This window comes from Aythya marila, assembly GCF_965140915.1.
Source record: "Aythya marila genome assembly, chromosome: 1".
NCBI classification, from domain to species: Eukaryota; Metazoa; Chordata; class Aves; order Anseriformes; family Anatidae; genus Aythya; species Aythya marila.
In genome coordinates, this window is record NC_139042.1 from 203,178,829 (window position 1) to 203,196,103 (window position 17,275).

At 43.9% G+C, this 17,275-nt stretch overlaps 1 protein-coding gene across 1 annotated transcript in view; it reads left to right on the forward strand.

Moving 5' to 3' along the window:
- The first annotated feature begins 2,168 nt into the window (after positions 1 to 2,168).
- Positions 2,169 to 17,275, forward strand: part of ITIH5 (inter-alpha-trypsin inhibitor heavy chain 5) — a 48,019-nt gene continuing 32,912 nt past the window's right edge. The window contains exons 1-5 of the mRNA XM_082768670.1: positions 2,169 to 2,392; positions 5,791 to 5,835; positions 9,681 to 9,844; positions 11,026 to 11,133; positions 12,781 to 13,031. Coding sequence (XP_082624796.1) covers positions 2,273 to 2,392; positions 5,791 to 5,835; positions 9,681 to 9,844; positions 11,026 to 11,133; positions 12,781 to 13,031 — 688 coding nt within the window. The 5' untranslated portion in view covers positions 2,169 to 2,272. The remainder of the gene's footprint in view (positions 2,393 to 5,790; positions 5,836 to 9,680; positions 9,845 to 11,025; positions 11,134 to 12,780; positions 13,032 to 17,275) is intronic.

Below are 17,275 nucleotides of genomic sequence, written 5' to 3' on the forward strand. Positions count from 1 at the left end.
GGCTTTTATTCAGCCATGGACCCTGCTCAGTGAAACATGGACAGGGGATGCTTAGGCACATCCCTCATACCAGCAGTGAGGGCACACGATGTCACAACACACCTGTGTTCAGCTCTTCCATGTTTGTTCTGGACAACGCATGAAAAAAAAAAAAAAGAAATAATTCCATACCAGCTGAAAATTACCAGTCCAGAGACCCTTGTACCTGCCAGTGGTGGGCTGGTCCCAGAAGGTAAGGGACTGGCCAGGCTTTTGATCCCTTCTCTCCTTCTGTCAAGGCCAGGAGGAGCCTGTGTATGAGCACAGTGGGACTTCATGTTTACTTACTGCTGTGCTATGTGCATATCAATTTGTTAATGGGAAGCTCAGAAGGCTTTAACATTGCTGTCCCTTCCCATTACACTGTCTCTAGCTCCCCTCATTCATTCTGAATGGGGACCAGGGACCTTCCTGCTCCTCGATTACACATAATGGATTTGGAGGACGTAAGACTCTCAGAGTGTGTGCTCTCAGAGGATGTATGCTTTCAGATGGGTGTTCTTGTGTCACTGCAGAAGGAGGAACTCCAGAAGGAGAAACTTTTAGGCTCCAGTAGTCCAATGGTGCATTTACACCTCCCAGCAGGGCTGGAGAGACATTTAAGCACCAGGCTGGCAATATGAACGGTGTCAAGTCTGTGGTACTGTGTCACTCACTGGACTATCACTGTCATAGACTGGAGCTGAAGCAAAACAGCCTCAGTCCCTGATGACCCAGAACTGGAAAATGAAAACACAGTGGTTTAAATCTCGACAGGATGGTGCATGCCACATTTAAAACCAGAAAAAAAAAAAAAATCATGGTTTGCTGGAGTTGAGAAGTTACCGCTGGCATAAAAAAATGTAGTAGTAAGTGTGTCTGATTTGGGGTTAGGTTGAGCTCTGCAGATGCAAGCTCCTGAATACCTGAGGATGAGACGTGCCTGGAGATGAGACATGTCCCATTGGTGCCAGCCGGCACAGACGTGTCTGTGGGGAACAGCTTGGGCAGCCAAGCCGTGGAGATTGCACCCAACAGGCTTGGTGCTGCCAGCCCTGAGAAGCCACCTTCACCCTGGGGCTGGTGGGGTAGGAGAGGGCTGTGCTGCCAGGAAATGAAGGGGGGAGTGGGAGGCTCATCCAAGCTTTGCCCAGCTGAGAATCTGGACAACAAGAGAGAGGGACAAAAGCACAGGTCTGGAGCATGGCAGTGCTGAAGTGAGGCGCGAGGCTGCTGCCATGCTGACAGGGCTCCTGGGGCGCCTGCGGCCACGCAGCGAAGCAGCAGGCGGGGTGCCAAGGAGAGGGTGCGGAGGGAGCCCTGCCCTGCTCTGGGAACCTGGGCCCTGGGGCTGCTTTCACAAACAAACCTGGGATCTCTGCACCAAGGAGGAGGAGGAGGAGGTGTTGCTGCTGCCACGGGCTCAGTGATGCGTGGCTCAGCCCACCTGCAGGCTGCCCTCACCGTGTGCTTCGCCCATACCTTCCTCAGCACCCCACTGTCTGTTCCCTTCAGCAGGCTGGTGGGGTGGAGAGAGCCTAAAAATCCCTTTAGAGGGGGTGAAATCATACGGTTGTACCCCTCCTGGGTAAACCTTACAGTACATGCTTGGATCACGCTCCTCAAATGGGCGGCAGGGGGGTGCTCTTTTATACAAACAGTGGCATAAGCCCGGGCTTATAAATTCAAGGCTGCCCAACATGATGTCTGACCCCACAGGGAGACTTCCCCACAGACTTTCCAGCTCCCACTTGAGCTGGACACCAGCACCTTAGGCAGGCACCATGTGCCAGCAGCTATCTTGGGCCCTGCCCCTGTGCTTGGGCACTGCTGCTGAAGGAAATGTCTCTTTAGCCTTCATTCACCCCATGGAGGGCCACCATAGGGCTGGGGTGCTGCTGGCACCAAAAGGACAGGTGGCAGTGCCACAGGGACCTCCAGCTCTGATTCCCTCTGCCTGTGTGCACCTATGGGGCGACGTGGGGGCTGAGGGTGGCAGTGAGAGGGGCATGGTGATACTTGGTACCCCAAACTGAGGGGAATTCACTGAAACCCTGCTGACAGACAGGGAAACCCAGCAGCTGCCCTGAGTGGAAAAGGGGCTGGTCCCAAGCTGGGAAGGAGGAGAAGAGGGTGGGTCAGCTCGCCTCCTGTCAGCCTCCTTGCAGCCCAGTCCTGCAGCAAGGCACACAGCAGCAGCCTCAGGCTTTCCTCTCACCTGTGGGGCAGCCCCAGCCTGGTGCTGCCCCTCGTCATGATCCTTTGGTTATGGCTCTTTTGGGGCTTCTCCATTGCCGCGGGGCAGCCGGACTCGGAGCTGCTGGCAAGGTACCTGGAGGAGAAGCTGATGGCAGACTACAGCGTCGTGGAGCAAGTAGGTTTTAAGGCAGTCATTATTTGGGAGCATCTGGTAGTTTGTGCCTTGTTAATTGTCGTGGGTTAATTGAAAGCAGCCAGTCTGAGAGCTTTCAGTGTGTGTGTGGAGGGCTGTCAGGTGAAGAAACTCCCTGGACAGCCCCTGCGGTGAGAGAGAACTGACAGCAAGAAAAACGCGCTGAATTTGTCACTCGTTTGCGGTCACTTTCTTCGGGGTTTGGTATTAATGCTCACAGCAGTCTGCTAAAACCAAATTTATTTCATTCATCTGTGCAGCTTGCCACACTACTGTCCCTGTGGCTGAGAGCTCAGGCGTTTTGAGGTGCTGAGCCAGGACAGCACCAGCCCTTGTGCTGCCAAGGGACGCGGTGTTACTGCCCCTGAAGGGTTTCAAAGCCGGCATCCCTATATCTGTGTTAAGTTAAGTGGTCTGCAGGGACAAGGGAGTTAACGCTGTATCCTGGCCTTGTGCCAGTCTGAGTAATTCGGAGTATTTCAGGCTTGGAGGAAGGCTTTTCTGCCCTGTCCTACAGTCGCGGTCTTACCATACTTGATATTTAACTCATGCTGGATTAAATGAACCTCCATGAATTGCAGCTTGTGAAAATGCTTCTTGACCAGAGGAGAAAAAAAAAGTTTTCTGCAAGTGAGGACTGTTACATTGTGTCATCAAGTTGCTTAGGTTTTATGGGGAAATGGGGCTGAAAAGGCAATGAACTTTTTGCAAGTTAGGAAGAAAGTTCGGATGGTAGTTTGGGGGGTTAAATGAGACTTCAGAGGGAGGCTGTGGCGTAAAAGATTGAGCTTCAGATCTGTAATCACATCTTTCAGGTAGTGGATATCATGGGTGACCTGTGGTATGTCACTTAGGGCATTACGCAGTTCTCTAAATTTGATCAGATCCGAGAGGCTCTGTAGTACCTGAGACACCCGTGTGGGGCTGGCAGATATGATGCAGGATCTGTGGAAGAACTGTGCCGTGCTGGATGCCTGTAGGATATCCTAGAGTGTATAAAACATCACCAGATGCCTGTATTTGGTACCTTCTGTCTTGCAATAAATAGGAAGACTGAGACTCTTCATATGTTATCTACACTTGTCTTATTCAGTTGCTCATCCCACCCATGCTAGCATGGGAAGAATCTCTTTCCAAAAGTGCCCCTTGCTCTCCACTGCAAGGACCTCAGTAACTTTATTGCTGATCCTAATTACTGCAAACACATATCCCTTCTTGGGGAATTCAGCCACAAACCAACAGCTGGTCTTGCACACCCAGCTGTTCAAGTGGTAGACAATATTTCCACCACTGTTCTGCCAGTGGAGTGGTATCTGGGAGCATTTGTTCATATGCTCATGGGGAAAATCAATTGAGAAGCTCAAGAAACCGGCTCACAGTGTTGAAATAATCTGGCTGACTTTGCTTGAGTTAAAGGAGCGTGATTTCACAGGAGCTATGTTGATGGCAGATCAGTGGCAGCAGTAACTTCCAACAGAAAAACAGTGATGTATAAATAGAGGTGGTTCCCTAGTCCCCTGGGACAGCTGGATCCAGAAGAGGACACCATTCTGTCATCACTAAATACACAAGCCACGTTAAGCAGAGGCAGGTGCTTCCCCTAGATCAACAAATTACATCCATATAACAAACATCCAACTAATTCTGGAGAGCCTGTAAGGCTGTGTTTAACTGTAATATCCCAGGAGGACCTTCCTGCACAAATGTCAGCACACTCAGGTTTTTGGTATTTCCATTGACAGTGGATTATGTGGCTTATTCAGTGGTTGACCACTCTGCTGAGGTAGGTGACAAGGTTGCTGGTTATTACCATTGCACTAGAGGCAGTTTTGGTGTGTGATGGGGGAAGACAAAACCAATAGCCAATAGCCAAATTACCAGTTTCATCGATTAGTCATTGAAAACCATTGTGGTTAAAAACCATACAGGATGACAGGTGGATTTGTTCCGAAATGTAATCCTTTAGTAAAAAAGTTCTGAGGAGCACTGATCTTATCCCTGCCACAGCTCCAAGCAGGATTATCTTCATGGGCATTTTTCTGGCTTGTTCTGAAGACCCTACAGTGCTGGAGACTCTGCAGCCTCTCACAGCAGGCTGCTGAGGTGCTTTACTTGTCTGAGATAATATACCCAGACAGAAAGTTTCTTTGGCAATTTAAACTGCAGAGGATTCCTCTCCCTCTCCTCTCCTCTCCTCTCCTCTCCTCTCCTCTCCTCTCCTCTCCTCTCCTCTCCTCTCCTCTCCTCTCCTCTCCTCTCCTCTCCTCTCCTCTCCTCTCCTCTCCTCTCCTCTCCTCTCCTCTCCTCTCCTCTCCTCTCCTCTCCTCTCCTCTCCTCTCCTCTCCATTGAGAATTTTCTAAGGGAGCTTCTTTTCTTAGGTTCTAATTTTAAAATAAGTTGGCTAAAATAATAAAGAAAAAATATAAGGATTCTGACAGAGGAGACTTTAATTTCTCTCCTGGGCTTTTCTGAGCTTTGCTGCATAAACAGGCATAAAATCATGTCTTTGGCAAGGAATGCTATTTTTTTGAATGCAAACCAACAAGGGCAAATCAGGTAAAAAATTATCATTGCATTCCTCTGCTCTCTGGAGCTTCACTGACATTTAAAAAAGTCACTTGGCTTCCTTTGTTGTTCCTCATTGACAAGAGACTTGTACTCTCTGTTTTGAGGAGGGATTGCATTTGGACGTGTTGCTAAGCTGGGACCTGTTGTTGTGAATGTTGATAAAATGAGGGCAATTGTGTTGTCACAGGTAAAAACCACTTTTTTCATAATAAAACCCCCAAGTTTGGACTGGGAAATGGGCTTTGGCTTTTACCTGATGGTTTAGGTGGGCTGAGAATGACATTTGACAAGCAATTTAACTACTGCAGGTAGTTTGATCTCTTCTGATTAATTTGACAAACCTGTTGAGATTCTAAGGCAGAAGGTCCTTCCCTTCCTACTAGAGACTAGGGGATGTGGACTGGGGAATTTCTTCTAGTAAAACTAGCTTTTTATCCCTGCAGACCATTTAGCAGACCTCATAATGCAATAATTCCCTAGGAAGCTGTAACAGAACATGCTCAAGGCTGAAGACACAACACCCAAAGACAGGGCTAAGGGCTGATGTCCCTGCCTTCGAGCAGAGGTCTCTGAACAAATAGCACTTGCAAAGCACACAGAACCTTCCTGCCTGCGAGAGCTGCATTCCACTGCTGAGCTTTGATGAATGGGCCTGTTAATGTAGAAGAGATTTAGGTTTTAGTTTTAACCAGAGGAACATTTGAACCTGGCCATGGGTGATCAGTCACACAAGCCCATGTCTGGATTTAAACAAATGACAAGTCTTTCTCTAAGTTGAACAGGCTCCATTAACTTCCTTTACTTTCTGCAGGTTGCACGTCGTGTCCCAAGACAGACCAGATTTTTGCAGAGGCTGGTATGTATCACACTCTGTCTTTATTTTACCTCATGAGAATTACACTTGCTCTGTGTGTGTGTATGTGTGTGCATCCCTGTGCCCAGAAGTAAACTGTGTTGGTGAACAATGGTAGGATGAGAATATAGGGGAAAAAGATCGTGTTTTGATCAATACAACATGTTCGTGTTCTTCTGAAGCTTCCCAAAATTCAAATTCTTGACCACAAATTTGGAGAGAACCTCTAATATTATCATCTTCAACCATGCAATGAGCATGAGCCTGCTGAAATCTCGTTGAATTTCAAGAGAAAGGGGGAGATAGTTTTGAAATTTGAAGATCTCTGTTGTTCTCTGTTAATGCAGAGGCCAAAGTTTATTAAGAAAGGAAGAAAACAGAGAAGCCAACATCCTCTTTTTGGTAGGGGAACCTAAGCTTTAAGATTTATGCCTTCAGTTATGAGATATACAGAAAATTTGTGAGATCTGGCTGTATTGTTGCACTGAGACTTGCATGGCTTAGATCAAAACTTCAGCTAAAGAGGCAACCAGTGAAACTGATGTTCATGGCCAGCTATTTTTCTGGCTTCTTTGAGATACAGAGGCTTCTCAAATGAGAACTGGAGGAACTCATTTCACACACTGAGCAGTCATCACATTATTATCTTCTGGCCCCTTTGATCCTTGGCAGATACGAATCAGCAGCCTAGAGGAGAGTAACTCGCAGTCACATTACCAGTTTATTACTTCTAATCTGACATGCGGTCAGTTTATTTTGATGAAAACAACTGATAGAGGTAAAAACATGGAGCAAATTTCATTTATCTTCAGCTCTTTTCTGCCTTTCCAAACATTCACTGTAAACAAACGTCAAATCATTTGTTTGGCAGGAAATGTTCAGCTCTCACTTCATCATAATTACCAGGACACCTTCAAAAAGCCTCCAGCCAACGTTTCCCATACCAGTGTGCTAATCTGCTGGCTTGGCATTCCCTAGCTTTATTTTTAATAGGCATAATAAATCGCAGCAATAATAATATTAAACAAATGGTTTGTTATTATTATTTTTTCCTTTGTGCTGTCTCTCATCTTCTGAAGGCCTTCATAAAAAGTGGAGAAAACAAACAGGCATTTGCACAGCTGTAAGTCAGAGCATCAAGCACTGAAGGATTGTGCAAGAGCTCCAGGGAATGCGCGAGAGTTGCAGACTGGAACTTGGGCTGCCCGCCAAGCCCGACCTAGCAACCTGTTTGGAAACTGCTTCTGCCCCCACCGTTTATATTTTCTGTATACAAGGAATGGCAGATCCCTTCCAGGGCTGGGAGGATGAATCAGCTCTTTCATCCTCCGTTGTATGTGATGCCCTTGTGTAGTGTTTGCTATCTCCAGCAGCAACATTTACCCATCAGGAGGAGGGAGATATGATGTATGTCTTTTTTTTTTTTTTTTTTTTTTTCCATTTGTTTTTGCCATTCCTGAGGATATTAGAGCTGGATCTTATTCTGAGGGATAGGGAGATGTGTCAGAGATCAGTTGAAATCAGCAGATAATAGAGTCAGCAAAAGAAAACTCTTAAGGGATGTGGTTCTTCATGAAATATCATTAAGCTGTGGAATTCCTCACTACTGGGTGTTATTTGTGCTAAAGTTTACATGGATTCAAAAAACAGATGTATAAAGTTATAGAAGAACAATCCTCTGAGATTTAGTAAGCACAAAAATACCACGCTTAGTGTAGGAGTTCGTTCAGCTGCAAATTAGTGAAAACTGAGAGACTGTTCTTGGGTGGTAGCAGTGAAGATTGGTCTGATTTTACACTCTTCTCTGAGCATGTTCTATTGATATCTGCCAGTGACAGACTATGGGGTTAGGATTACTTTTGTTCTGACCCAATACAACCATTCGTATGTTCTTGTCTGAACAAGAGCAAATCCATATCCTCTGTTTGTGAGGAAACGCTGAAAATAGCAGTGGGTGCAGGACATTTGGAACCAAAGAATTTGCTGTATTTTCAGGTTCTCTCTTTTACTTCTGCAGTTAAATCCTCTATAACACTTATTAGGCCACAGGCAATTAGCTCATTATATCTGGAAATGTGCCTACAATGCTCCAGATCAAAACTCCCCATTCTCTCCACTTTCAGGAGAATGAAACTGAAAATCACAGCCCATGTATGAGGGAAAGTCCTAAATTCCTAAGAACATCATAATCTAGTCCCAGTCACCACTGAATTGAGTAGAAGTGACTTGTGACCTAAGGGTGGACATCTACAGTTAGTAGATATATTCTTGTGTAGATCTATCTTGCTGTCTGGAATTAGTGAAGTGAATCATGCTCAGAAAGTGCTGATTTTAGCCACTGTGCTCCATGGGAGCTGAGCCTGTGCTGAGCAGGGTGTACATAGACACAGAGCACGTCACTTGTTCTCCAGCTGTTAAAGGTATCTGTCATGATTAGGTTCATTTGAGACACATTTTTGAGAGGCTTTTCAAGCCTTGAAAGTGTAGAGGCTTTATTTCTAAGTCTGTTGATTTGTGTTTGTTTCTAATGGATCCTCATTCTTCCATTTGCCTGGAATTCACTAGCCCAGCAGCTTCGTTAGTTGGATGCTTGCTTACTGTTGTTCTGATGCCATCAGCTACTGCAGAAATGTTTCTGTTTCATACTTTCTCATGCAAACAATTGCTCCCTTTGTTAAGCCAATTGGCAAAATTGTTTGTGTTTGGAAAAAAAGGCTGGTAATGCAGTTGAAGAGCATGTTCTTGTCTTCACAAGTCTCTGGTGGCTGTAGCTTTTTATCATACTCGGTAGGAATAGATTCTCAATGTATTTGGTTTAGCAAAGTTGGTGAGTATTTGCAATGTCTTTTACTCTTTAGCTCCCTTTTGCTTTTGAAGAACAGTCTTTGACTGTTTAAGGCAACAAATAGTTTATTTTTAAAAGACTGCTTATAGTTAAATATACTGAAGTTTTCCAGGAAGAAATCTGTTCAGTTCCATGGAGACATTGCTGTCAAAAATCACGTTACAGAAATGCTGCAACCCAGAAACTGCACAAAAACACATTCCCAAGAAGCAGAAATTGGCTTTCAGCTTCCATTGCTACATCATGTGTCATTCATTGCAGTCTCCTCTGCTTCTCTGCTGGAAGGAATCCAACATGGCCTAAAAGGCCTAAAATATTTTGTTAGTCATGTCACAGTGTCAGTGTTTCTTATTAAGTCTCTTCCATCCATTGGATAAGACCTCCAGAATGAGTTCTCAGCAGAGGAGGACTCAACCAGCTCCATTGACAGCAGTTTTTCTGTTTACAAAACTTAGGGATCTGACTGTGTGAGTTTTAAGATGCTGCTCCATGCACAGTGATCTCAGTCCTTCAAGAGGTTTTTACATCTGCTCTTGTGCACAGTCAGTTTCTCTGACATCAGTTATGGACCCTATGGGGAGATATTTTGGACTTCTCTTCCTGGCCATAAGGGACTAATCCTCATTGTCCCAAATGTCCAGAGTTGGAGGGTGCAACTTCTATACAGATGGATTTTATCAATGTGTTTCACAACATAAACGCTCACATAATCAGGGCACTTATCCTGTCCTGACCCTTCCTGAGCACTGGAGAATGATTGTGGCTTTTGCCCATGTGCATGAACAAAGGCACGGCTGTGTCTTTAGTTTGCCTTTTGCAGCTCACCTGATATTTTGAGGGTAATCCCTACCTTGCCTGCTGCTGCCTGGTGTTCACAGGGAGTCAAATATTCAATGTAGGAGGATTCCTTGCTAGAGCACATTAAATATTAAACCCAGTGAAACACTGAAGAGGGGAGTTATCTAGCTGTCTCTGTTAATGGGTAACCTTTTGATATCTACAGGAAACCAGGCCTCGGATGTCTGAATTCACTGTGAAAGCTACAGTCATTTCTCGCTATGCTTTCACCACGGTGTCCTGCACGATGGTGAACAGCGGATCTGAGGCAAGAGAAGGTGTGTTTGAGATGCAGATCCCAGCTGCAGCTTTCATCTCGAACTTTACCATGTACGTAAGTAGCGCTGGCAGCTAGATGAACAATGGTTCTTCCATCCTGCAGACAGGTCTCTGAGATTTTAAAAGCTGAATAATCTGCAGTAGGACTGTATCAATGCCTTTTTGCACTGAATAGTTTCAGTTGGAAAAAAAGGAAGCACACACATGGTATACTCCATCCAAGATGGTCATGGCCCCACAGCACAGAGCAAATCCTTGAAGGACAGATACTAAGATTGAAGACCTCAATTTACTTGTTGAAGAACATTCTTCTGTTCCTCATATGAGTGCCCTTTAAGAACTTCCTTCTCTTTTTCAGATTTGGATCAGAAAATCTCTCCTAGCTTTCAGAAACCTTTCCAATTAAAGTTTCAGTAATACTGTCACACCATATTTATATCTCCTAAGTGACTGTGGTGCCTCAGAAGCTATTTATTTTTCCAGCTTCTCCACCCTGTTAATGGAGGACAAGTGTCAAATCCAACTAGCATACAGGTTGAGTTGTTGCTGGAGGTGCTAGTCATACTCTGTGGATGATAAGGGCAAGCAGAGGGCAACCAACTCATACTTAAATGACTCACTAAGCAATAAATTAAGCTCTTGGTTTCAAAAATTTGTTTTATTCAGTCATAATCAGATTCCTGTGGTTAGATAATGCTGCCACAACTTTGGACCTGACTATAGCAGATAGGGGACAAGCTTTATTAGACAGACTACCATTTGGTTTGATAGAAGGAAAAACAGTCTTTAGCCATTGCCCAGCCAGGCTGTATGTTAGGCACTGTTTCCTTTCTGTAATCCATGGTTTTGTAACTCATTCCCAGGGAGATGCATTTTTGTCAGCAACGCAGCTATTTGAGAGAAGTCATTCTGAATATCACTGACCAGACACAGAACAGTGCTGGCTGAGAGTCTTGGCAATTGTTTTGCTTTCTGTTTAACAACGTTATGCTTTGGAGGTTACCTACTAAACTGTCATTTAAGAGAGGTAAACTCCTGGAGTAAAAATGTTCTCTGCCAGAATAACCAACCAAGGCACTTCCCAGACAGTTTCTGGCTTGGTGACTTGAGTGGACTCAAGGAGAGTTGCACCAGCATCTGTCCACATGTGCGTGGTCCATGAACCCTTCTGCAGCGAGCTGTCTCTGCCTGTAGGTGAAGATTAGTCATGCTGCCATCTCTGATCTCTCTAGGAGCATTGGCAACAAGACTTACTATGGGGAGGTCACGGGGAAAGAAAAGAAAAACAGCACTGATGACAAAGCAAGGACCAAGAAACCTCCAGGCCCTCAGAATGCAAGGTAAGTGTAGTGCATTCAGCTGTGTTCTGGGAAGTGACATACTCTCCTCCTGTCTTTATTTTGGCTGCCCTGGCATAACCATGCATGGATTTATAGGAAGATGAAGGAGCTAAACAGAGCATTATCCTCACTGCCTGGTGTCATTCCCATGCTCCAAGTCACATGTAATTGTGTGTGGCCTTTTCCAGCACTGTTACATAACATTTTCACTTTCAAGTTGCTCCAGGATGTCAAGCTCAAGTCAGAAGTAAAACCACAAGTACCATTCTGTTGTCATATTTACTTGCCCTGTTCTCAATACTTGACTGAGTGTAGTCTTTTTAGCCATGCACTGGCAGAAAGTCTCATCCCTGTAATGATCTGAAATCCTATATGTTCCCCTGAATGCACTTCTTCAGCATCACTACCAGTTATTTTTCCCCTCTAATTTGACAAGTGTGCTAATTACCCCAAATACCTCTCAAAGTGATGCACCATCGAGTGGATTTTGCTGCTCTGGAAAATCCTGCACTACTCCCACTTACCTTGGATAGAAGCATTATTCCAACCTAAACACATGATCAGGAACATCTAAATAGACTGTGGCTTTTCAGACCCAAAAAATGATGAACTGTAGGGAAGGAGAAGTCTAACAGATCTGAACTCACAAGTGATCTGTGGAAGGAGATTAAAGTATCTTTGTTTTCCATCTTTTGTAGAAAAACTACAGAAAAACAAAATGATTAGATGTCAGGTTCAAAACAATCAAAGATATTTTTCACATAAATCATGTTTCTTGCCATTGAAAATTGTTCATATGTGACTAGACAAATTTATGGTAGGAAAGATCTATCATAAGCCTTTAACAAAGGATGCTCTCTCAGGTTACAGACAGAGACTGACGGAACATGGAAGAATTGACAAGATAAATCACTGTATTCCTGCCATGTGATATCCTCTTCTGCAGACAATAACTCTGTCATTGCTAGGCCATTGTTAGTGACCCAGAGAGATCATCTGAACTGTCCTAAAGACTACCATTAAAAATACATATCTAATATGCTAGAGAATTCAAAATCTCAAATCCTTTCCAACACTCACAAAATTGTGGGCATCACCAGAACTGCACATTAGTGAGTTCTGATGTTACCCCTATATGGCATTAAAAGTTTCCATTTTCCATAGGTTACTTTTTTATTTTCCTTTCACAGTAGTAGTGCCTGGTATCATGCTAATGCTAGGTAGCTTATCACTGTAGTACACTGTAAGGGAGGTAGAGTCATCACTCCTGATGTTCTCCCTCCTTCTTTATTCGGGCTTTTATTGCTGGTATCACATCATACAGTATGGGATGCTTTGGTCAGCCTGGGCCAGCTGTCCTGGTTGTGTCCCCTCCCAGCACCTGGTGCACCCCCAGCCTTGTTGCTGGCAGGGCAGCACGAGAAACAGAAGAGTCCTTGGCTCTGTGTAAGTACTGCTTTGCAATAACTAAAAACGTCAGAGTGTCATCACCACTGTTTTCATCAAAAACCCAAAACACACCATCACATGAGACTCTACAAAGAAAATTAACTCTATCCCAGTGAAGACCATGACAATGGGTCTTGCAAATCCTCTCGGGTCCTGCTCTATGCTATACTTTTTTGTCATACTCCTCTTTTCTTCTAGGGAGAATGGCTATGAGACGTTCAAAGCTTCTGTCTTCATTCCTCGCAAGATGCAAGCCAACTTCCTATTGCATTATGAAGAGCTCTTGCAGAGGCGACTGGGGAAGTATGAGTATATAGTCAGCATCCGTCCCCAGCAGCTGGTGGGCAGGTTACGAGTGGAGGTGAACATCCTGGAGAACTCGGGCATAGTGTCACTGGAAGTGCCTCCCCTTCGAAACAGCAAGCATAAAGGCAATGGGAAGGTTGAAGGTAAGGAGAAATTTTATAATCCATGATTTTGTTACCTGTGGGGCCCTAATTGCTTCTTAGGAACCAGACTGGCAGTACTGGGAGTTCTCCAAAGCAGTCTTGGATAATTGCATAGACTAGTGTTTCGTTCAATTACCTTCTGCTCCAAATGAGCCATTAAACAAAGCCCCAACGTTGTATTAAAGCCACATTATCCTGGATCAAGACTATATTAGAAACTAAAAGACACATCTCATGAAGATAACAAGAAAAATAAATGCTAGCAGCTCATTAGGTGTGAGTTATTCTGGCAAATTCCAGCTGTGACTGTATTTTTTAGAAGGACACATTTTTTACTTTCCCTTTTTAACTCTTGCTGCAGTCAGTGTATGGCAGGTACGTGCTGCCCATGGGTGGCTGCATTTCGCTGACAAGCAAGTCTCTAAGCACTGTAGGCTATCAGAAATTCCTATTTAGAGATCTATTTCATTCACTGGCAGGGCAATCTCCAGGTTCAATAAAGTTGGTATAATAGCTATGACATGAAAAGGTTTTCAGAATTATGAACCCTGTGAGGTTTGATGGTGGGAATTCAGTCCTATTTCAACGGCTGATGGCATTTGTCCTGTTTTTGATAGATGACTGTGTCTGTGTGGTGTCTGTGCATAAGCACATGAGAACTTTGAAGTTTATTGAGTATAGGGCTGATCCCATTCAATTCATTAGGATTTTTTTCTATTGTCTTCACAAGCTTTGAACTAGGCCTTCAGGCCTTGTGCTTAGCATTTGAGCAGCTTCTTCCCTGGCTTAACATCTCCTGGGAACTGTTTATTTTAAATGAATTGTTTTTTCCATCCATCCATGCCAAGGCAGATAGGAAATCCTGTTTTTTAGAACATGGGAAATTCCAAGAGGAAAAACCATGTTTTGCCAAAGCTCAAAGTGAGGTCCAAGATTCTACTCTTACCCCAACCATCTTTGCTTGCTGTTGAGACAGCAGGTGTAAACTAACAATGAGGAGCACAGGATACCAAGATAGCTACAAGTTGACAAAAAGCAATAATAAGGTTAAAAGGTGAGTCTAACCTGGAAGCAGGAGGTAAAGACTTGTGAGACTCAGTTACTCTAACTGCCATAATACCAGTAAATCAGTGGAGCTGTTCGTGCCTGCCAGACCCTAAAGCATGTGATTATGGAGTTAAACTGCTTGCTCAGTCTGGTTCTGTTGATTTCATTCAAATCACACTGAAATCAAGGCCCCCAGTGATGGACTAACTTCAAGTCAGGCCATATACATCTAGCTAGTTAGCCTCTCTGCTGTACATTCTTCCATTGTGTAATAAATGTGCTCTGTCCCTCATCTGGAGGGACAGGAAGCCTTTTTCACCTATTGGGGAGTATCGTAGTGCATTGTGGCATGTGGCTTCCTGCAAAACATCTGGCATTGATCAATGTTGGAGACAGACTAAGCAGAGCAGACACGCTGCTGGTCTAGTACAGTGTGGAAATTCCTGTATGTAAATGATATACAGGGAAAACTCTTGTAACTTGCTGTCCAAATGGTGATCTGTGAGAATTGATCATTCTTGGCACTGTGCTTCAGGTTCAAAACAGCTCATATAAAAATGGGCCCAAGCTCTGTAATTCTATAATCCTCCTGAGCCAGTAAAATGTAAATAAAATAGATGTGATATTGTAGAATGGGCAAAGCAACTGAAACTCAGATTCACTTGCTTTATCCTTATTCAGAACTGCTACTAAAAACTCTATAGCATAATCAACCTATACAGTTGGTGAAATCTGGTTGCTCTGCTGAGATCATTGCTAGGGAAGTCACTGAAGTGCAAAACATGTTTTTTGGGTCCACCGTGGGCAGGCAGGAGTGGGTTTTGTCTCTGCCAGACCAAAGCTTCATTGGTACTCAGCTGAGTGTCACTCAGAGGAGCTTCCTTCTGATCTGAAGCAAAATAAAAGACTTGGCAGAGAGTCGCAGAGAAGGACGGGTTGTTTCAGAGAGGGATTTTTTGTGTGTGACCTTTTCTGACCAACAAGATCAATCACAGTTGGAGCAGACAATAGGAACTTCCTGCTTTCCTGAGCACAAATGGAAACCACAAGAATACTCCTAGTTCAAGGCAAGGAGTTTTTCACTTGGAAATCCACTATACTTCAGTCTGCTTTCATCTGGAAAACAAAACATCTGAGCCGTTAATGTCTGCAAAGTCTTCTTGCTCATACAACACCTAGAGACCCAAGACCAGGACATCCTTATGTAGAGAGACCGCCATAGAAGGCAGTGGGTTTTTAAGTGAATTTAAGTGACCAGTGAATTGCAGGTCTTACAGCTAAAGAGTGGCTGCAAACCAACAAAAAGACAGTGCTTGGTCTATTTTCAGACTTCATGTGACTTAAAACTCTTCAGGATCACCTCACTGGAGGGCATGGTAGCCGTCTTGTAAGTGGCCAGCAAAGGATGCCAAACCAGATGCTGCCATACTGTGTTACCTGTGGTGCCCCAGATGAGAGGCTATGACCTAAAAAATGACCAAACAAAGGATGGAGGCTTACACATTGGAAGGTAGTCCTGCATGACTGCTTTGAGACTGAATATATCATGAAAACTCTCTTCCTCAGTTTGTTGTGGTTACAAAGATGTCTACAATACCTCTCTGTTAATGACAGAATGGGAGATGTTGATAAGCATTAATAAATCACCTTGAAACTATTGGGTGAAAACTGTATTGTGACATCAAGTGATAAATTAATGGCATTCTCAGTAACATGTCCGAAGTGCCATCAACCTCAGATCAGAATTCAGGATGGGATGTACCTTCCTAAGTCATTTGAATACTTTCAACTGTGACTGACCTGCATAAGAAATGGCATTCCTCTTCTGAGTACAGGTCCTGAAGAACTTATGTAGGATACGAAAATCAAGATGCAAATCAAATCTGTTTGCCTCTGCAGCCATCACTAGCTCCAGATGATGAGTGCTAGCAGTGATTGATGATCACAGCTGAAAAGCCAACCCGCTGTGGTAATAAATGCTATTGGTGAAACTAATGAGAGCAAATATTTTAGATAGCCAAAAGTGGAGGAGCTGATCTATATTTCATGGACCAGTCCTCCTACATTTGTAGTGTTTTCTACATGCTATCAGCAGAGCCAATGCACCAGGCAGGAAACACAGTTGAAAAACAAGTTCTCTGTTTAAATGTTCATTCATGAGTTGCACTTTTGACTGTATCCAAACTGCTAGTATCCATACAGTCTGAAGAGACAAAATAGAAGAGACAAAACTTAAAGACTTGTAGACAGGAGATGCCCCTTGATGTGAAAGAGTGAAGGACACTTTTTTGCCATTTATAAAGCAGCACTGTAGCAGTAGGAGTAGAAGCAGTAAAGAGTCCAGTTCGTCCTGGTTTCAGTTGTAAGGGCCCAAGATACAAAGATTGAACTTGGTTTCACAATTTTCCAGGTATTTATACAAAGTCACCCTGTGTTTTGTTCTTGGAAAGTCCTGTGTACATCCTCTCTGAGAATGGAGCAGAAACGAGGTGATAACAGGTCTTTCCAGGATATTTCCTATGCCAGTGACTCCTTCACACACAACACCATCTTGGAGTTGTATTTTTCCTACAGGAAGATAATAGACACATATGTTTTGGAAAACAAATTTTTAATGTGTGCAGGTGTCCACTTCTGTCATATACAAAGCCTAAAACAGGAGGTGTTGAGGCCAGTGATCCTGGTCTTTTCTGGTGACCCCAGCGTGGAGCCATTTTCTGAATGACGTCTAACCCAGGATCCTCAGGAGTGGATGTTCTCATCCTGTTCCTCCAGGGCAGCAGTGTGAGAAATAGCCACGGACTTGGGCAGGGAGATACCAGACTGCTCAAAAATTATTTTATTTCTCTTCAGAGTTGTAAGTTTCAGGATTTTATTTCTTGTCACAGTTGTCTAGAAGCTACCACCTGTTAGCAGAGGAAGAACTGGGCATTTGAGCTCTATTGCTGCCTCTGCCAGCCTCCAAAATAATTTGGGTTTAACTTTTCATCATGTGGGGACTACATTTTTGCATGAAAAATATTTCTGTCTGCTCTGTTTATTTTATCAGAGTTTGGTGGAAAATTGGTGTAAAGACCTTATTAAAGACCTCAGCATGAGCATGGATTAGCTCCGGTCTTTGGAGCTCATCCATGTTTTATAGTCTGCAATACTTCATAGATTTTTCTTTCTCAGTCACTTATTTGATAAGAACTGTG